The sequence below is a fragment of the Taudactylus pleione genome, unplaced genomic scaffold (genome assembly GCF_031769625.1).
Source record: "Taudactylus pleione unplaced genomic scaffold, aTauple2 ptg001437l, whole genome shotgun sequence".
In the NCBI taxonomy this organism is placed as follows: domain Eukaryota; kingdom Metazoa; phylum Chordata; class Amphibia; order Anura; family Myobatrachidae; genus Taudactylus; species Taudactylus pleione.
Window position 1 is genome coordinate 661737 of NW_028285836.1, and position 22293 is coordinate 684029.

At 46.6% G+C, this 22293-nt stretch overlaps 1 protein-coding gene across 3 annotated transcripts in view; it reads left to right on the plus strand.

The window, feature by feature from the left end:
- Window positions 1–22293, plus strand: part of LOC148442607 (mitogen-activated protein kinase 14) — a 138602-nt gene that overhangs the window by 11276 nt on the left and 105033 nt on the right. For all 3 annotated transcript variants that reach the window (XM_088463731.1, XM_088463730.1, XM_088463729.1), the window contains exons 3-4: window positions 17070–17128; window positions 17526–17637. In XM_088463731.1, the coding sequence (XP_088319857.1) occupies window positions 17070–17128; window positions 17526–17637 (171 nt within the window). The remainder of the gene's footprint in view (window positions 1–17069; window positions 17129–17525; window positions 17638–22293) is intronic.

Genomic DNA, 22293 nt, shown 5'->3' on the forward strand with positions numbered 1-22293 from the left:
CTCTCTGAGGCAAGCATGTCTTGTATCACTAGTTTTCAATGCAGAAGCTGCAGGTACAAATCATCGAAAACCCACCGATGGTCATCCCTAGAACACAGGGCCTAATTCAGACCCGCTCGCGAGCGAAGGACTCTCGCAAGCTGGTCGATGGTGCCGAAGTGCATGGTGCTCCGTCATGCGCATGCGCGAGACCCGGCAAGTGAGAGTGACGAGGAAGTCGTCGCTCCGGGTCTCGCACCAAAGGGGGCGTGCTGTCGATGGTGAGTGACAGCACGCCCCCTTTGGTGGGCGTGCCGGGGGCGTGGGAGTGATTTTGATAGAGCCAAAATCACTCCAGGGCTTACGGTCACCGAGACCCTACCGCAGGGTCTCGTCGCAAGCCCAATGGTCGCGATGATCTTGACCATCGCGACCATCATCATGGACGCTCACTATAGCTGTGGGTGGTAACACACAGCTATGCGAGCGTCCATGAGGCCGCTCCAAAATGAGGTAGGAGGGCCCTGATTCAGAGCGAGCGCTCTGGTCAGAGCATCCGGCTCTGAATCAGGCCCACAGAGAGAGACACTACAAGACTTGAACTTGCCAGTTCCATGGTTAGTGCAAGAAGGGTTCAAATGCCGTACTTATTATTTTATTTACACTTGTTCCCAAAGGTTCCCAAAATGAAACTTCTAGCAAAGAGAGATTGTATTTAAGTGTATAACATACTTTCTTCTTCAGGGTCCATAGGGCTCCACAGAGAGACCTTGGGGTGTAGGTGGTGGTTGAGGACCGAGCACCGCACAGTTAGTTTTGCTTCCAGGATACACCGGTCCTTCCCCCTATACCCTGCCCCCGAGCCAGAGGCACCATTATAACAGTGGGCTGCTCAAGCAGCCCAAAAGCTTTAATTTTTATGGTGTTCTTTATTTTACATTTAATCTTCTGGCCGGGCAGCAGCAGATTGTCCGCAGGACGTCTGTGCTGCCGCTCAATCACCCCTCCGGGTGCCGCAACGCCAGCTCCACCTGGTGCTCTCGGCAAGCATTCCGGGGACCTTGTTAGCCGGCCCCGTGGACAGACCCAGACTGCAACCCACTTTTTATGGGGACAGGTAAGGTGGGTCACCGCTTGCGGTGGCCCGCAGATGGGCAGTCTTTCCTTCGGTCTTGGGACAGACCGGAGGTGCTGAGGGTGAACACTGGCTCCGACCACGTGATCCACTGGACCATCAGGGTACATATGGAACGGGAATCCAGCGTCCCGGTGGTTAACAATCAGCATGGGGAGGTCAGATTTCCCTATAACAGCGGCCCCTCCCCTCAGCTCGGCACCATTCCTCTGAGGACTAGCTTCTCTTAGCTGCTCTCCTCCTCCGACCATGTCTCAGTGGACTCAGGCGGCCATCTTCTACAGGCTCAGTCACAGCTCTTTCAGGGAAACGCAGGGTCCTGGCCCCCTAAATACCTTTCCCTGGGGACAGGTTATGTAGCACTATAGCCTACCAGCTTTTAAGGACTGAGTAGTTGATTGTAGTGCCATATTGCAGTTATATGTATTTGTGCATTGTATGTGACTTATGCTAGCGCTGTCTGACTGTATATTCTCTCTATACTATCAGCATATATCTTTCACTTGACCTCTTGTTGTTCTCTTCCTGCAGCTCATTATGCAAGATGGGAGACTCCCTTCCCCAGCAGTGGATTCCCTTGTTACGCGTTTGATTAAAAGCGCTACAGTTTTCTCACTAAAGGACCCTACGGATAGATTGGAACTGGCCTTAAATCTGTGTACTCTCTTTCAGGTGCCATTGCTCGTCCGACCATGGCTATTGAATGGGTGGCTAAAGCAATTGAGAGCTGGGCAGACTCCCTTGAAGAATTATTTTCCCTCAGACTCCTCTCGGGATCAGTTGTCTTATGTAGCGCACATAAGAGATGCAGCTTCATGTATTGGAGAAGCGTCCTTGGATGCCAGTCTCCTAGCTTCTAGAGCTTCGGCAATGGCGCTGTCTGCCCGCCGCATCCTGTGGCTGCAGTCATGGAAGGCGGATGCAGATTCTAAGAAGCTTTAGAAGCATTACCTAATGGTGAGATCTTGTTTGGCCCAGACTTAGACAAGATTGTAGCCACATTAGCAGCATTAAAGAATGCCTTTCTTTCTTCACCAGCTACTGCAAAACCTAGTACAACATCCTTTAGGTCCTTTCGTCCCCAAGGAGAACCTAAAGGTGCGTACACTCGGGACGATGCTCCCTGAACAAACATCGTCCTATGTGTCCCTGGCAGTTTGTGCTCAGTGTCGTTAACGACTCTGAGCACAAAACACTGAACAATTTCATGAACTGAATCGTTCAGTGCCGGGTTCTTTCCCTCATCCCCGAACATGTCCAACCTGACAATATAGTCAGGTTGGACAGGAAGTTCGGACAATGAACGAAAACTACAAACGGGAGCGCGCATTTGTAGTTTTCGTTCATTTATACCTCAGAAACTGAACGATTTGACGTTAACGTCAAATCATTAAAAAAATTGTACCGTGTGTTGGCTTCCACTAGGGCCGCTAAGCCCAGGACCAAGCAGACCTGGACCACCAGACGTCCTGCTTCAAAATCCGAGGACAAGTCTTCAGCCTGACTGGACGGCTCTCCCCTTGGGGGACCCCATAGTAGGAGGTCGACCTCTTCAGTTTGCCCAGTGCTGGCGTCAAACCACCACAGACGCTTGGCCCTCTCATGTATAGGATGGCCACCCCACCAATTTTTCTGCACAGGCCCTCCATTAGACCCGAACACTGCCCTGCTCATCCAGAAAGCCATTCATTCCTTGCTGCAAGCAGGGGTTATAGTTCCAGTCCTGCTATCACAGCAAGGGAACGGTTAATATTCTACTCTTTCTGGTTTAGGAGCCAAATGGGTCTCATAGGCCTATCCTCAACCTCAGATTCCTGAACAAGTTCATCAGGGTACCCAGGTTCAGGATGGAAACCCTACGCTCTGTTATCCTAGCTATGGAGCCTGAGGATTTTATGGTATCTCTGGATATTCAGGATGCTTACCTACATGTAACTAAAGCGTCCTCTCATCAGCAATATCTTCGGTTTGCTATGCTACAGCAACACTTCCAATTTCAGGCTCTGCCATTTGGACTGTCTACAGCTTCACGAGTGTTTACCAAGATTATGGCTATCATGGCGGCCCACTTGCGTGGTCAGGGGGTCCGGTTGCTGCCATACCTGGATAACCTCTTGCTCTTAGCAAGCTCCCCAGAGGTGCTTCAACACCATCATCAGGTAACCATTCCCTTCCTACAAAAGCACAGCTGGTTAATCAACTGGAATAAATCCTCCCTGAATCCTTCACAAAGGATGGTTCATCTGGGAGCTCTTTTGGTTTCTCAGGATCAGAGAATCTTCCTGACAGCAGACAAGATCTCAACACTGCAAATACGTGTGCGCAGATTCCTACGCAGTCGCCGAGTGTCAGTCCATTCAGCTATGAAAGTTCTAGGATCCATGGTATCCACCTTTTGACATGGTGGAGTACGCTCAGTTCTACTCCAGGCCCCTGCAACAGCTAATCCTGTCCAGTTGGAACAGGTTGCCCCATCGGATAAATGCTCAAATGATGGTTCTCACTGCAGAGGTTTGTCTGTCCCTCTCCTGGTGGCTACAGACTTCCCACTTAACCAAATGTCCCTTTTGGATCCCAGATTGGGTACTCCTTACAACGGACTCCAGTCTCCGAGGCTTGGACGCAATGACCGGTTAATACTTCTTACAGGGGAGTTGGATATCGGCCGAGTCGACCTTGCCAATCAATGTATTGGAAATCCGAGCCATCTACAAAGCCCTCACTCTAGCTTAGGCTCTTTAGACATCCCTTCTGAGGTCTAAAGGGTTTTCTCGGTCTGTGGTTCAGACTATGCTCAGAGTGCATAAACCGGCCTCTGCCAGGATTTACTAGAGTGTGACATACCTACTTCCAATGGTGTGATGCCAGAAGCTATGACTGTCGTGTTTCGGGTCTTTAGAGTCCTGGCCTTCATGCCAAGCTGGATTGGATCTTGGACTCCACCTTACTTCGCTGAAGTTACACGTCTCTGCTCTGTCCATTTGGTTCCAGCATAGAATTGCTTCACTGCCGGATGTCCACACCTTCCTGCAAGGTGTACTCCGCATACACCCTCCCTTTGTTCCTCCTGTGGCTCTGTGGGATTTGTCAGTGGTTCTTCAGGCCTTACAGGGCACTCCGTTTGAACCTTTGGAATCTGTGGAAGTTTTTTTGTTTTTATTTATCTTCTTCTTCTTGCTATGGCGTCCGTCCGCAGGGTATCGGATTTAGGGCGCTCTCATGTCGCTCCCCATTTCTAATCTTCCATCAGGACAGCGCTGTTCTTCGGACTCACCCTGGTTTCCCTCCCAAAGTGTTTACTTGTTTCCATTTTAATGAGGAGATCATAGTCCCGGCCTTCCGATCACCAGACCTCTCAGTAGGTGAGGCCTCCTTGGATGTGGTCCATGCTCTCAGGATCTACATGGACCGTACTGGTTCTCTCAGGAAAACAGACTCCCTCTTTGTGCTCTATGGATTTCAAAAGAAGGGTTGGCCAGCCAATAAACAGACATTCACAAGAAGAATGTTGGTGTTGTGCTTATAAATGACCAATTCAAATATTAAATAAATTGATTAATACCTGGGCATGGCTGAAAATAGTCAAGACACCAAATGTATGATTAAGAAATTTCTCTTTGTAATATTGGTGCAAATGCTAAACAATATATAATCACAAATATTTTAAAAATACTTCTGGAAAAGAAGTCTATACAGACTAGTCTAAGTAATATGTAGAAAAAAACAGCAGCTGCTATATTCCTATATACTGTCTAGAAAAAAACGAACCCTACTGGGAATCACAAACTTTTAAAATACAGTATATGAGAAAATGTCCAAAGACAGTGATCTCACCGGACCATAATAATAATCCATCATCTCCGACCATCATCTTGTGCAGAGTAAATGTATATTTGAAGTCCTCCGAGGGAAGCGAGGTGAAGCTTCTGGTATAATCACCTCTAGGACTTACAACAATGTAGAGCTAGATGATCTTTACGGGATTAGTCGAATGGGCTGCTAAAGTGGTTGCTCCCAATTTAGAACTGGTGACACACTGAGTTGCAGCCCCAACAGGTCCAGAGGCTATAATAAAGTCAACTTGTGACCGCCTTCACCTGTCCTCGTGTTAATCAATGTCCAGCATCACCAAGCCGAGTATGATAATTGTATTGTGGCCGGCTTTCAAGTAATCAAAAATGCAGTCGTTTAAAGCAAAGTCCGGTGAATAAGGAAAATCAAGTAGCAATGTGTAGCAGTAAATGATGATCCATTGACGCGTTTCGCTTCCAGTCCAGGAAGCTTTATCAAAGAGTGAGAGGAATGGAGCACATTCTCTCCTTTTTATACCTGTCCTTCTCATTCCTAATTAGTTAATTGATCTCCACCTGATTCTACAGGTGTCCTCCTAATTATACCTCCTACATACCAAGCTTAATTGAAAAACTTTAAGCCATGTAATTTGGTATCTTGATCTTAGTACACAAATGTACATATAAAATCATCTTCTAAAAAGCATTTAGTATCTTTATAAACACTTATCAGTATACAAATAGAAATAAAATAATTCAATAATACTTTGTGAGCAAAAAAAAGCAGAATTTTGGGATTCAAACTCATTTTGCACTGTTCGCTTTCAAAACACCTGGTAGGTGTTCCCCAGGATACTCTGAAAGAGTTGCAGAAAAAAACATCCGATTTATTTTCTGATTCATCTTACTGTCGCGTATAGTGAATCGGACAAGAAAATGTTTTCAGGATTGTACTCTTCTTTATAAATCTGTTATTTGCCTTTGACATTTATTTATTATCCCTATGACTGACAATTTAATAGTAGTGGAATAAAGTCCTATTATCTCATTACAGAGAGGTTTTAGAACAATCAGGAGTACCAGAGTGTTCAAAGAAAAAAATGGTGTCAAATTATGGATGGTCCTCCCAATTTAAAATAAATATACGAACCACCATCGTGGTTATTTATAAAACTATCCTCTTATAAAAAAAATAAAAATGGGGTGTGGAATGACTAGTCGACGTTCAGAAAGTAGACCGCTTCAGAATGTTGACCTCGATGTTAGCTCGACAACCAATATGTCAAAATACTTAGGTCAACATGGTTAAAACGTTGACACATTCAGAATGTCAACATTTAACATGTTAACACCATGTCGAAAATGTTTTTATGCTAATTTTAGCTTTTTTATTTAGCTTTATTTAAGGTAAAGAGACTTCAACCGTCAAGCATAAAATAATAGAAAAAAACAAGCTGGGTTGCACAGAATGGTCATATAATTGTTGCTTTCAAGACATAGGGAGGAATTCAATTAACGTGGGACAAACCGCAGGCTTGTAGTCCTGAGTTGAATGCCTGGAGCTACTCCGTTATATCCCCAAGTCAGTGATATTTCCCGCGTTAAGTGCACGAAGCTATGCAATTACCATATGTAGTAAGCAGATTTCTGTTTGAATCTCGGAAGGGTGTGATCAGAAATCCACGTAAAGTGTAATCTGGGCACTTACCGCGGGCAATAATTGAATAATTCTGTAGCTAAAATCCTGTGATAAGTCCCGTGGATAAAGGAATGGCTATTAGTAAATTTGCCTATTCTGTGGGGGTGGGGGGGGGGGGGGTGTGTGTATGAAGTCTAAAGAGGACAAATAGAGATGTTGCTCATAACAACCAATTAGATTCTCACTATAATTTATATAATTTCTATATAGTGATAACTAAAATCCCATGTCATCTTTGGAAGGTTTGATAAATCTTCCCCAAAATGTTGTTTCATTCCTTGTAGCTAAAAATTTGATTGTACTGTAGTAAGTTGTTGAAAGGAAATCCCTTGTTTTGGTTTTCATGGTTAGGAGGACATCTTGTGGTGGAAAATGGTTATTACAATAGTTGGTTGAAGATGGTGAAACTGGTTAGTGTATTGGTTCCCAAAGTGGATGGGTGATCCAGGTCCAAATCAAATTATTTATGGTCAATGTGATAAGCAAAACCAGTGTTGGTGACTGCCAATCATAAAATATATGGACAAACAGAAGTGCATCCCTGTCCACTGCCACATAACTGAACCTAAGGAAAGGTAAACACAATTTACTTAGTGAGAAATTCATCAAAAGACATTAAAGTAAGGGGCCTATGTACTAATAATCACGGAATTGCGGTGATCATTAAGGTTCTGATTTGCAGCAGATATTTACCTTTTTAATGATATCACCCTTATGTACTATAGGAAATTCACAGGGACATTGGTTTCCGTAACCATTTTTCCCTCTAGTTAGATGCCTGGTATTATGTAGAAGTCTTTCACATTTGTGAAAGTCTTCTCTGGGGGGAAGCTGTCGCTGCACATACACACTTTGTCGGTTTTCGAAGGGGGCATAAAGAGAGAGATTGGAAGATCTCTCTCCTGCTTGTAAGCCTTCATAGGCTTAAAGCAGTTTACTGAAGATGGTGTAAACTAATGGGGCCAAACTACGAAACGCTTAGCTTTTCAGCGTTTGGGACATAGGGCTGAGTTTGTAACCCCCATTGATAATAATCAGGACTGCGATCAGCAGTGCTAATTGGCACTCTGCCAGATATTTCTGTGAAATCTCCTGCATTGTGCTATTTGTACATAGCAACAATTAATAATAAAATAATGCAGAGATGCGGGTTCTAGATCTTTTTATAACCAAAAAAGAAGCTTGAAAGGACCTCTTTTCTGTGGAAACAGAGTTCAGGCATCCAGCAAAAAAGTGATATGAATGACACAATACACAAACAGTTTAAGTTGAATTAAATTATTTATTTGTACTTCGCTTTTTAGTGAATCCTGATTATATTCAAAAACAGCACACTCGCATCTGGGAGCCTCTCGCTACACAATAGGCCAGATGTGTACTCCGTCCCAGCACTTTCTGCAGTCAGTCTGGGCTCGGGAATTAAGGCTCCAGGCTTCCGCATTTCACACGTAATTATAGCGTTCTTAACAAAGACCGGATGCTATATGCCTTATTAAGGCAGGGCTCAACAAATCCCAGTCGCCATGGCGACTAAACTTTTACACCTGGCATCTGGATTGGCAGAGACCCCAGACCATTATTGAAGACAATGAGGTTTCTTTTAGAAACGTTACTCCGCTCTGTCCGTCCACTCCACAGCACTGCAGGACTATCGCATCCTGCAGTAGTCATGCTGATGAGGACCCACTTCCATTTTGTGATTGGAGGCACTGTTTAAAAATTAGCTCCTGGAGTTAGGAGGACACACTGCAGTGTTGGCATCTAGTGACTCTCCTCGCAGCTTTAGCGCTGCCCGTGGATGCTGTTACCATCTGCCTCCATCCTGCTGTCGCAAGCCAGGCTAGCTCCTGGGTCCATGAACAGAGAGGATGGCGGTGGACTTTTCGGAAGGGTGCCTAATGGTTACAGCTGCGCCCTGCACCCTGTTTAAGGCGCGATAACGAGCCTTCCCCGTCCTAACAGCGCGATGAATTGAATAGCTCCGGGAGCTATCTCCCGGTGCTATTTACATCGCGCTGAATTGAATCATGCCCAATGAGACCCAGCCAGGTCAGTCTTCTGTTGTCTCAGCTCTCAGCCCAGTCAGGAGATGCAGGGACAGCAGCCTTGTCTCCCTGTTCACATTCATTTATACACATTGACACATTTTGGATGCGATGTGGTGTTGGGGGCGTGGAGTGGCATACTATGTATTGAGGACATTATAATGTGGCATACTGTGAATTGGGGCCATACTATGAATTGGACACTGAAGACGTGCATTTATCGGCTTCTGATGGCATGTGGGAAGCCTAAGGGGCATGAGGTGAAGTTCTATACAAGTTTTCAGATATTTTGGTGAAGGACGATGGTCTGGCTCCTAAACTTTTAAGATGGCTCCTAGATTTTTGAATAATTTGTCAAGCCCATTTATAAGGTCATAAACATTAAAATAAGTATTAACAATAGGGGGCAACATTGCCTCAAATATGGTTTTGGCACAGTATTATAACAAGTGACATTGCCATTTATATGTTCAAGGTGGCTCCCTGTTAAAAGCAGACAATAACACAATCTTAGATGCAACTAGTCAAAATATGTAACTGAAGCACATTTCTTTGAGAATCAAATCAAAGGGCACTTTCTAATAGACCAACAAAATATTTTACTGAATATAGGTATCAAACTGCGGAGCTAAATTAGTAGAAAAACTTTCTAATAATATTAATACAATCGTTAATATATACATTTAAAAGTACTCTAAACCGTTTTTAACAGCAAAACAGCGCTACAGCCATTTTGTTTGTATCACCTGTCACTAAATTTTTTTGGCCCAGATGTGCTGTGAAAACAATGCTGATACTCTAGGGCAGTGTTTCCCAAACCCATTCCTCAGGGAGCACCAACCGTGCATGTTTTCCATTTTTCCTAGTTGGTACATAGGTGTATTCATTACTGGCTGACACATTTTAAAAGATCCACAGGTAGAGCGAATTTCACTTTTGATCCTGTGAGGAGAACTGGAAAGCATGCACTGTTTGTGCTCCCTGAGGAATGAATTTGGGAAACACTGCCCTAGAGTATCAGCATTGTTTTCACTGAACCCCTAGGCAAAAAGTTTTTTGTGACAGGTGACACAAACAAAACGGCTGTAGCGCAATTTTGCTGTTAAACTGTTTAAGTACTTTTAATGTGTATATTTGTGATTGTATTAATATTATTAGAGTTAGATTATATTGTATGGTTTGCACACTTTTTTATGTATATGTTACAATATGTCAGAAGAGGTGCAATGACCACATATGCACTTCATGCCACACTTCACAGTGATGCGAATAGGTAGCACAAGGGGCTTTTGCTGATTAAAATTATATACAGCATGCCTATGTTCTGTGTGCGACTGCGGGTGTATCTGCATGCAAAAAGATACATCAGTGTTAAAGCCGCTGACGCTGTAATGTAGCATTTTGCATGCAGGTACACCCGCAGTTGCTCACAGAATATAGGCATGCTGCATATAATTTTAATCAGCAGAAGCTGCTTGTACGTCCAATTCACATCACTGTGCGAATAAGACTCATTTGAAGGTAAAAGACACACGAAAAGTTTCTCTGTGCTACAGAGTCACTCCATGGCATGGCGCGACTAGAAGGGCAGTTTAACACTAGATGTATGAGGACACATCTGTACTGGATTACAAAAATGGTTGAAAGAATATAGGAAAAAATATTTCTTTAGTCTGGGCTGGGGCACACTGGACCATGGGTTGTAGGTGGGAAGGCGTGGATTTGGCCCTAACACTGGAATCTATAACTCCTCCCCTCTGCAACCCCTGACTTCAGTGTAAGTTTAGTGCCTGTGGAGAGAGGCACGTTTTTTCAGAGCGGCTCTGCAGCCCTGGTTTAGTTTAGGGATTTTTTTCAGTTATTTATAATGTTATGTTTATTTTTTACTCTAGGTACTATGCGCTGCTTATACCAGCACACAGCTGGAGTGTAAAGAGGCGGGGAGAGCGCAACCTAAGGGGGGGGGGATGGTGCTGAGCGCTTCCCCCATTCCACACACTCCGGTCTCTGAAGAGGCCGTCTGGGCCCGGGAATAGCATGCTGCTGTTACCTGGTAGAGGTGCAGGCAGTCAGCGTGGTCCTGAGTGGCGGGCACCATCTTGCCAGGTTTCTTGGTGGGGGAGAGCAACAAACACAGACTGACCGCAGGTGAGACCTACTGAAACACCAGACTGGACAAGCTGATCTTGGATGCTGTGCAGTGTTGGGCCTGATTAGTGCTTGGATGGAAATCCACCTGGGATACCAGTTGTTGTAGGTAAATGCGGGTCAGTCCAAGTGCTTTCCCCACTGAGGCTCGCTTCAGTATGACGGGGGGCTGCTGGTTCCCCCAATCTCCAGTGGCAAAATGCAGGCTCCCAGGAAGTCTGATCACAGCTTTTTAAAGGACACAAGCCTGAACAGCATGGAGGGAGGACAGAGCAAGCTCCTTTCCCTCTGTAGCATACAGCTAAGTAGTTTTCAGTATTACTGTAATCTGTTCTTGTGCCTGCTTGGAGTGTTTGCATATTCATTGCCACTTGTTATATTTTTTTGTTCTCTTTTCCGGGCTCACTGCTGCGGCAGGGCAGCGCAGGAAGGGGGCTGCTCTAATGACGGACAAAATGTCCACAAAGGGCCAGAAGCCCACTATGGCGCTATTTTTTACAGGTGCCCAGTGTCAGGCTAAATTGCTGTGTGGACAACTTGATGCAGGGGCTTTGTGTATGGACTATCAGCTGGGGCCCACGTGTGCGCAACCAACTGGAGGAGCCGACATGGGCTCAGGCTATGAGCCGTTCACTCTCTGACGTGCTGACGTTGCTCCGCCATAGAGAGGAATTAGCCCAAGCAGCACCAGGGCCTGTTTTGCGCTCACCGCCTGCTGTTGCAGGGGTTGGTTACCAGGGTCCTGATCCTCCTTGGGTCCGTACCATGGAGCGTTCGGCGGTAGGGGTCGAGAAAGTATCGGCCTTTTATGGAAAATTTCTTTGAGGAGTCTAAACTATGCATAAGCGTCCTTCTCAATCCAGTGTCTTGTTGGGAGTCAGATCCCGAGGGGGAGGAGGGGAAACTCCCAAGAGGAGGTTCTGCCCGATGAGGAAGGTTCAGACTCTGCATCAAGTCAGGGCGTAGAGGACCTTATTGTGGCAGTACGACAGTCTTTGGACTGTCTAGACCTTGACTCCTCAGCTAGGTTGGAAGGGCCGTTTAAGCGGAGGCGTAAGAGGGTTGTTTGTTTCCCAGTGTCTCAGGATCTTTCAGATCTGGTAGAGGAAGCCTGGAAGACCCCAGATAAAAAGTATGCTACTCCTCGTAAATTTGCAGTCCTTAATCCCTTTCCACAGGAGCAGGTCGCTAAGTAGGAGCTGCCTCCAAGAGTGGATGCAACTGTGGCTCGTTTAGAAAAGCACACGGCTCTGCTCTGCCGGTCCAAGGGGCGGCCTCCTTTAAGGATCAGGCGGAACAGATATGTGCGGCTGCAGACTGTGTGTGAGGCCACGCAAGATGGAGCACAGATTTCCTCTAGAGTCTCAGTCACGGCAGTCACGGCACGCAGCACACTCTTGCTTCGCGCCTAGGAGGCGGACGCCGAATCTAAACGCGCTTTAGAGTCTCTGCCTTTTTGTGGAGGCGTCCTGTTCGGCTCTGAGCTTGATGCCCCTCGGGGTATATTCTCCAGCACATTCAAGCGTCCGGGTGCTAGGGGATCTGAGGAGCCGAGTACCTGACAGGATCTCAGCCCATCCAGTCTCGTGGAAGGTAGTGGGCCGTCTCCTTCTTTTCCGAGATATGTGTGTAGCTTCGGGAGTAGATGCCTAGGTAAGGGGCATTGTCTCCCGAAGTTATGTGATCGACCTAAGGGGGCAGCCGCCACAACGTTTCTTTGCTACAGCATTACCCAGGGAGCCGGAGAAGAGATGGGCCTTAAACCAGGCTATCAGTTCCCTCTGTTCAGAAGGGGTTATAGTTCCTGTTCCACAGTCTCAACAGAAACAGGGGTTTTACTCCAACTTGTTCCTAGTCCAAACACCCAACGGCACTTATCGGCCGATTTTGAATCTACGAGCCTTGAATGCCAGCCTGTGGGTGGATCGGCTTCACATGGAGTCGCTCCGATCAGTGAACCAGGGTATGTCGGCAAACGAGTTTCTGGCGTCTATCGACATCAGAGATGCATATCTCCACATACCGATTTCTGCAGGGCCTCAGTCTCTACTCAGGTTTGCAGTCTGAATAGCCCGTTACCAGTTCCAGGCTCTGCCGTTTGGTTTGGCTACGGCTCTGCGGGTCTTCACAAAGATCATGGCGGCAATGGCAAGCTTACTGCATTCCGAGGGAATAATGGTGATTCCCTATTTGGACGATTTGCTAGTAAAGGCTGATTCCGCTGCCCAACTTCAGCTCCACCTGGATCACATGGTGCAGGTGTTACAGCATCATGGGTGGATACTGAATCTCGAGAGTCACCTCAGGCCATGCCAACTTCTGACGTTTTTGGGGGTGATCTTCAATACAGCACTGGAAAGGGTTTTCTTGCCCGAGCCCAAAACCCGGGCCCTGCAGGACTTAGTCTGGAAAGTGCTGTCTGCCCCTCGGCCATCCGTTTGGCCGGGCATGAGGTTACTATACATGATGGACTCTACCTTCGAAACCATCCAGTACGGCCGCTTCCGTTCACTGATTCTCCAGTGGGAGATTCTCTGGAATTGGACGGGCCGTTCAGACGACCTTTCTTCTCAGTTGCTGGTTCTGTCAGACAGCACTCGTCAGTCACTTCGCTGGTGGCTGATTACCGATCACCTTCTCCAGGGTCGGTCCCTGGTGACTCCCAACTGGATTGTCACCACAGACGCAAGTCTCAGGTTGGGGAGCGGTGACAGAGAACCTCTGTCTCCAGGGGACCTGGTCGTAATCACAGATAGGTTTCCCAATCAATATGCTGGAGCTCCGGGCCATTTATCAAGCACTGTGCGGGGCTCAGGCCCTCCTGGCAGGCCGACCAGTGAGGATCCAATCAGACAACGCCATGGCAGTGGCATATGTAAACCAACAGGGTGGAACCAAAAGCTCACTTGCCATGGCAGAGGCAAGTCTCATTCTCTCTTGGGGCGGAGACGTTCCTCCTGGCAATTTCAGCAGTCTTCATACACGGGTGTGGAGAATTGGGAGACAGCCTACCTCAGAAGGACTACATTCCTGCCAGGGGAGTGGTTTCCACCTGGAGGTTTTCCAGCAGCTGGTCCAGAGATTGGGACTGCCGGGGGTTGGACCTGATGGCGTCTCTCCACAATTGCAAGGTCCCTCGATTTTCTGCAAGGTCCAAAGATCCTTTGGCATTTGCAGTGGATGCCATGACAGTTCCCTGGAACTTCCGTCTGGTCTACATTATGCCTCCAATTCCCATGTTACCAAGAGTACTCCGTCGAGTCAGGGAGCAGCAGGTTTCAGTCATCCTAGTGGCTCCAAACTGGCCACGCCGGTCGTGGTTCGCCACGGTTCTCAGGCTAGCCGCAGGCTCGGATTGGAGTCTGCCTCTGCATCCAGATCTTCTGCTACAGGGGCCATTCTGCCTCACTTGGAGGCCGAGCTCTTGAAGGCCAGGGGTTTTTCCCCTTCGTCATCTGGACCATGCTCCCGCCGCGGAAGCAGGTTTCCGCCCAGAACTACCACAAGGTTTTTGTGAAACCTATATTGTGTGGTGTGAGCAGCGGGGAGTACATACTGCCCAGTTCCGCCTGCCAAGGTTTTTAGCATTTTTGCAGGGCAGTCTGGAGGCCAGCTTACGGCTTCAATCTTTTGAAGGTACAGATTTTGGGCCATTGCCTCGGCTCGGCGGGTTTCTGAGTTGGGAGCCTTGTCCTGCAAAAAACCTTTTGTTGTTTTCCATGATGATAGGGCTGTGCTCAGGACGTTTCCTTCTTTTCAACCGAAAGTGGTTTCATCTTTCCACTTAAACCAGGAGATTGTTTTTCCTGTTCTCTCATTGTCGTAGTCCTCAGGGGACCAGGACGATCTATCACTGTTGGATGTTGTCCGTGCCCTCCGCATTTATTTAGACAGAACTTCGATCTTACTTAAGACGGACTCTCTATTGGTTCTCTGCGATGCCCACAAACGGGGCTGGCCTGCCACAAAGCAGACCATTGCAAAATGCTCAGTGATTTCAAGGGCTTACTCAGAGACGGGATGCCCGGCACCAGCTAGGGTGTTGGCTCATTCCACTAGGGCTGTGGCGGCCTCCTGGGCGTCGCGTCGGGGCCTCGGCTGAACAAGTTTGTCACGCAGCTACTTGGTCCTCTGTCCACACGTGTTGTGTGGTTCTTCAGGTTCCATGTTTTTGCCTCTGGGGACGCCCATTTTGGGCATACAGTTCTCCGGTCGGGCAATCTGAGCGTTCCTTCCCATGGTGGGAGGCTTTTGAACATCCCATGGTCCAGTGTCCCCCAGCCCAGACGAAAGAGAAAATAGGATTTTTGGGTACTTATCGTTGAATCCTTTTCTCTGAGTCAAGCTGGGGGACACTGCGTTCCCTCCCTCACGCTTGGCTGTATTGAGTATGAGTTATGATTTTGGGCCGTATTGACCGTCAATTTCATTTTTATTTTTCGGAGTGACAGTGTCACTGAGTATTGCTTCTCTTTACCAGGCACTTTTGAAGTTGCTCTGGTTTCTTCCCATATTCCAAAAGCATACTGATGGTTCAATTGCCTTTAACACTAGATAGACTATGGTCTATTTTGTCTAATTAGAAACCAAGAGATTCCAGCGCTACTAATGTATAGAAAAAAGGATTGACAATGGACAGTTGGAATGATAATTCTCATACAAAATTTTTATACAAGAATACACTAAAAACACATATAAATAAATTGTACACAAAAAGAATAAAAATAATAAAAATGAAATGAACTAATATTTAAAAATTATATATAAGTGTAGGTGAACCATATCTGATAATTCCTAAATGGATCCTCCTTCCAAATAGAAGACAGTCATGTACTGGCTGATGAAAGAAAAAAGTATCCCTTAGGCAAGAAGAATTACCGGGTGAATGATTTTTCCACAGTCCTTGGCAACATTCAGTGGCCAATGCAGGTTATAGGGCTGTAATAATCCACCGGAGGTTAAATACACCGTCAAAGTCAACAGGGGTTTGTGCAATCCAAGAGAGTATATAACCAGTTAAATGGATAAGAGAGCCTCCAAAGCTAAGGCTCAACACGTTTCACTGGTTCAAGTCACATCCAGCTTCCTCAGGAGCATCCTGAGGAAGCTGGATGTGATTTGAACCAGTGAAATGCATTGAGTGTTAGCTCTTGGATTGCACGAACCCCTGCTGACTTTGGTGGAGTATTTAATTTAACTTCCAGCGGATTATTACAGCCCTATTATCTGCATCGGCCACTGAATGTTGCCAAAGACTGTGGAAAAATCATTCACCCAATACCGGTAATTCTTCTCTCCTCTCCTAAGGGATACTTTATCCACATTTATCCAGTACATGACTGTCTTCTATTTGGAAGGAGGATCCATTTAGGAATTATCAGATATGGTTCACCTACACTTTTATGTGGCTTTTTTTAGATTAGTTCATTTTTATTTTTATTCTTTTTGTGTACAATTTCTTTGTGTATTCTTGTATTAAATTTTGTATAAGAATTATCATTCCAACTGTCCATTGTCAATCCTTTTTTATATACATTAGTAGCGCTGGAATCTCTTGGTTTCTTGTTTGTGTTATTTTCAGGGGCTGACATCCCCTTATTTCCAGCAGCTCTCCGACAGCGCTTGGGTTCTGTTCTTTCCATTTTGTCTAGTCTAGTTTGTAAACTCCAGTGGTAGAGGTGATGTTTCGGCAGCCACTGAGATCCCTCACACTCCCCTCCTCCCTCCCTGGGTACAGCGATGGGTAATCTATCCACGGTTGCACTAAGTCTTTTTAACTTATTTTTATTAAGTTGTTGTGGTCCCATTTTCTTACAATAACGGAATTTTGATAACTTAAGTGCTGCTTATTTCACACTATCTCAAAAAATATCCAATCTTCTTTGCCAGGTGTTTGGGGTTCAGGGTAATTTACCTTCATGCATTTCCACAGGTTGTCAATGCAAGACATTGTTGCGTTTGCCGGGAATAGGATTTTACAACTGAATTGTGTGACTCGCAGGAACACGCTTGTTGAAAATAACCCGTTCTGTAATGTAACTAATTGAATCAACATCATAATGTTCTTTTAAATAGCCAGTTATATGGTTTACCTAATTCCATGCTGACATAGCTATAGTCCCTGGCTGACTAGCAGAACGGATCACCTGTCACTGACGTCATTTGATGCCTGTCCATTATTTGATGCTCCTTACGAAGCTCCTGAATATTAAAGACGTGATAATCCTATATTATGCTCTATGTAATGTTTTATTTTACTTCTCTTTTTACAGGTCATTGGGCTATTAGATGTTTTTACCCCCTCAAAGTCCTTTGAGGAATTCAATGATGTGTGAGTACAAGTTTCTTTTGTGAAATATAAAAAACTATTTATTGTATGATCTACATTGGTAAAACATTATTGCATTTATTGCTATAGCTACAGATGTGTCCTTATACACCTAGCATCTATATGGCGGGCAACGGAGACTCCTAGAGGAATAGCATACTTTCTTCTTCTTTTTTTTTATCAAATAAAATAAATTTAGTGTTTTATTCACAATGCAGAATCAGGAAAAGCCGCTCGTACTGTGCTAGTGACGCTAGGCTGCGACATCGCACAAGAATGAAAATATATAAAGTTGCAGATTAAGCACAATAGCTATTTTTACACAGATTCAAGGACACATCTGTATAGTAGTGCTAATGCATTGTGGATTTCTTGACCATTCACATTTTTTCTTCTTTAGATACCTGGTTACACATCTAATGGGAGCTGACCTTAACAATATAGTTAAATGTCAGAAGTTGACAGATGATCATGTGCAGTTCTTGATTTATCAAATCCTGCGAGGACTTAAGGTATACTTTGATTATCGACTTAACTGAGTAAGATTATAATTATATATAAATTTACTGGTACCTGGGAAAGACTGGGGCAGCGGCATGGCAGGAGGGAGCTCTGATGTGTGCGCAGTCTTTTTAGGATCCATGGGATCTCCTCTCACTGTGGTCAGGGCAAGAGAAGACTGGGGAGGATTTCTGCAAATGCATGGGATGTATGGGGCACTGTAAGACTGAATCAGTATGATTTACCCCGACAGAGGAAGAAATCCTGATCGTCCTTAAGGTAAGTATAACTAACCTAATTCTACCCCCCAACCCTAACCCTCCTTTAGGGGTGCCTATCCATAAACCCCCCTTCCCCTAGCCTAACCCTAACCTCCCAGAGGGGTGCCTCACCCTAAATCACTCTCCAGGAGCCCCTAACCTAACCCTCCACACCCCCCCCCCCCTCGCGGCTGTTCGCGCCTGACTCACCTTCGATCGGTAAGCCGGGTTTCGGGCTCCCGGCGTAGGCCTAACGACAGGCGTCGAGATCTAGACGCCCATCATTTGTACCTTGCCAGGAGTAAGCAGTCTGGAAGCCAGCGGTCGCAATGTAAGACACCTGGCTACAAATGTATTATCCTCAGGTAGCCGCTGGTGGGCAAGTCTTACAGTTTGCATGAGATACACACCCATGCCATGCAAGTGGCTCAGTATTGTTGTACAGATGTGTCCTCATACATCTAACCTCAATACCCCACGCAACGCTACTTGATAGAGCCGCCAGGTCCCTAGCTACTCTGCTAGCGTTGGGCGTCTTTTCTTTCACCGTAAATGCATGCTGATTACTGTGCTGATTTGATATGCGACACTTGTATATCAGTGTGCACCTGAGTCTTTATATGAACCACAGAGGCTCAGTTGTACACAGATAGACAAGTGATGCATATCAAATTAATCAGCACAGTCTGCTGGTGTGTCCTAGTCACATTGCATTTAGATTTAAGGCCCCTAGACGATATCCTGAACAATTTTGACAGATTCCGACACATCGGAACGACAAATCGTTCATATCGTCCAGTGTGTACGCATGATGCCGACACGCGCTCCCGCAGGTCGACCGTCGCACCCTCAGATCTTTTGTACATGCAGAAAGATCTGAGTATGTCTCTAGCAATGCCATGCTGCCGAATGCAGCATGGCCCCCCGCTACGTCGCTGCCGGCACATGGGTTGAATTTCCCCCCCAACCCCCCCCCCCTCCCAGCTGTGTCACGTTGCTCACGAGATCGTGCTGGGTACATATCGTCTAATGTGTACCCAGCTTTAGATGCAGTTTCGGCATAAAAAGATCTGAGTCACACAGGACCTGGCGCGCCGAGAGGGGATTTTTAGCGAAACTGCAGCAAAGCTGTATTTGGACACCTCTGTATGATAAGGAAATAGTGTTTTTAAGATTGATGCATTCTGAAAGCCCTCCAAGGAAACTTTGGGGGTAATTCAATTCAAAACGATGTTGAATAGCCTCGGGAGGGAGCTCCCGAAGCTATTCAATACACCGCATTGTTTGGGTTGGCTAAGGATTTCTTCTCTCACCCCCTGGGGATGCGAGGAGAAATTAGTCAACAGTGCCGGGCGCGCAGCTGTTTTCCTGCTAAGAGAGCGCCCATTGTTGTAGAATCTTCTGTATGCCTTTAGCGGACTGTGTAAAATAAGTAATATACACACAGAATAAGTGTTACATGCAGCCACTGTTATTCAAGACTTCATCAGCAGAATCATGTGGTGTAGTCTCCCACCTTTTTTCTGTCATAAAGCTGGCATAGGGGTGAACTTTTCATCCTAACCAATTGAGTGTTCTTTTATTTTGCCAAAGTTTGGCTTCTGGTTGAAGACCTGCACAGCAGGAGGAAAAAAAAGGACATTTGTCACTATATCTGCATAAAAATATCACAACAAAACAATGGTGATGTGCTAATAAATGGATTAATAATATACTATGTATTTCCTAAAATGGCAGAAAACATTCTTAAGACACCAACTATGTAATATTAATAGTCTTTATAGAAATGGAATATGTCAGTACATATATTCAGATTCACACTTGGTCTGCATCATTGTTTGTAATCCGTGCTTATAAAAAGACCAAATTCAAGCCATATTACTGGGAATCTTAGGGATATAGTCACTTTGCCCCCAAGCGGGAAATTGCAGGTGAAAACCTAAAATATTTAGCATAAGGCAGAATATCAAGTGGATGGTTTGCACTCAGTGGACCTGATTCAGAGATGAACGCAACTGCAAATCGCAGATCGAGCGATTATTTGCCATTGCGTATGAATCGCAGTGCGCGTAGGCAGCAGTGCGTTCACGCAGACCACGGATGCCCATTGCAGATTGATTGACAGGAAGTGACCGTTTTGGGGGTGTGAACAGAGGGTGGTTAGTGAAACGTAGGCGTGCCTGGCCATTTGAACGCTGTTATGTGAGCGTGTATAAAGTAGCCACTACAATTGCATACGCAGCTCTGCGTGGCAGAAGAGCTCCCTGGCCTGCGTCAGATCAGACCTGCCAAAAGGGTAAAATGGCTGGCGATTAACTTCGATGGTACCAATGTTTAAGTAGGTATGCGTAGTTGTACGCAGGTGTGAAGGCAGTAGTGGGCGTTTTTATGCTCGGGTGTTCTTTGCTAACAGCATATTTTTTCAACTTTATTTGCCACGGAGACGCAGTTGTGGTCACATTAGCGTCAGTCTCTGAATCAGGCCCAGTGTTCGGTGTCTTCATTGGGGGCGCTTTAGCGTTAGGTGCAGAGTTTGCATGCAGGGCAAATAAATCATGCTATACTCATTCTGAGGGGGTGGTGTGTCTAAGTACTGCATCTAGGTGTGTGTGTGTGGGGGGGTATCCTGGTGTGGTTGCATATGTAACTGGATGTCTAATCCTTATTTCTACATCAGGGTCCATAGGGTATCCATAGGATACCTTGGGGTATAGGTGATGATGTCAGGCATCGAGCACCATAGAGTTAAAGTTTTCAGCCTCCCAGGATACACTAGGGTCCCCCTTCTATACCCCGTCCCCGAGCCAAGGCATCTCAGTTTCGTTGGTGCCCGGCTCGGAGTCGGAGCACCTGTTTAGAGGGGGGCTAATGGTTAGCCCCTGAAGTTTTCTTTGCAGCAGCTGTGGCTGCTCATCTGGAAGTACAGCATGGACAGTCAATGCTGACGTCCATGCTGTCTTCCCTACACCCCCGCCGGTACCAGAACGCCGGTACTGATCTGGGAATGCTGGTAAGCATCTGGGGTCACAGCTAGCGGTGATCCCAGATGTTTTGGACCATGGCCGGATTCAAGGGGGTAGCAGATAGGCAGCGGGGTCCCGCGGTGGGTTCCCGCTGAACACATGGTCCAGAGTCCCCATGCAGGGGGCTCCTCCCCCGCTGCACACAGCCCCCTCTGCATCTGCTGACTGGCCTTGTGGCAGCGCTCCTCCCCCAGGCCTGCCTCCTCTCTGCTCCTCGGTGGCCATCTTTTGCTGAAGCATGGTGAGCGCTGCTGGACGCTGATTATCGGTGGCATCGCGGTCTGGGTCCCCCGGCATACCTCTCCTCCGTTGGTTACAGGTCTGTGTATGCAGCGCTGTGTCCTACCAGGCTCTGTGTCTGCGTAGTTGAGGATCAGCGCTGTTAGTGCAGGAATTGATTTCTTTGCATTGTATGTGACTTCTGCTAGCGTCTGCTGCCTGTACTTTCACTTTCTACTGTCAGCCATTTCACTGTCCCTGCTCTTCTTCTGCTAAAGCCCTTGCAGTGCTGTGATTGCAGGGTGGTTCTCCCACTATACTAACAAGTATCAGTGAGAGGGGTCACATACTTACCATTATATCTGAGAGTGACTTTCCTCTCCAGCTTATGTGTACTACGTGCAAGGTACCAATAGCGGAGGGGGAGGGTAACGCGGAGGGGCTATGTCGGCAGTGTTATTTATTGGTGCGGCCAATTACTGTCATGGCTCTGGTACAAGAACCGCCCTGGGCTTGTTTCGCCAAAGCGCTTACAACCCTCGTGGGCCAGGCCGGCTATGGCCATTTGTTGGGTAGCCAGAGCTATGGAGCGCTGGGCAGATAGTTTGGAGGCGTCTTTGGATTCCGACTGTTCGGCTGAACAGACCGAGTTGGTAGGCAATCTCCAGGATTCGACCACTTATATCATTTCTTCGGCAGCTGTAGCTGCTCGTCGCACCTTATGGTTGCGATCTTATAGGGCTTGGAAGCTTTGCCTTTTAATGGAGAAGTCCTATTTGGTCCGGATCTGGACAAAATTGCAGCCACGCTGGCGGCAGCCAAATCGGCATGTCTCCCGTCTGCTGCAGTTCCTTCAAGTTCAGGTACGTCGTCCTTTCGGCCTAACTGGGCCCAGGGTAGGCCTAAAGCACAGTCTTTTCCCCGACAGGCTGGCCCCAAAAAATCGGCCAAGCCCCGGAAACGGGCCTGGAGTACCAGACGTCCGGCCCCTAAGTCAGATGACAAGACTGCGGCCTGACGGTCCGGGCCTCCCTTTTGGGGATCCCAAAGTGGGAGGCCGCCTGCTGCTGTTCGCCCAGTGTTGGTCGGTTCCCGCGACAGACACTTGGGTTCACGAGGTGGTTTCTCACTGGTATGCCCTCTCCTTTCGGCACAGGCCCCCATC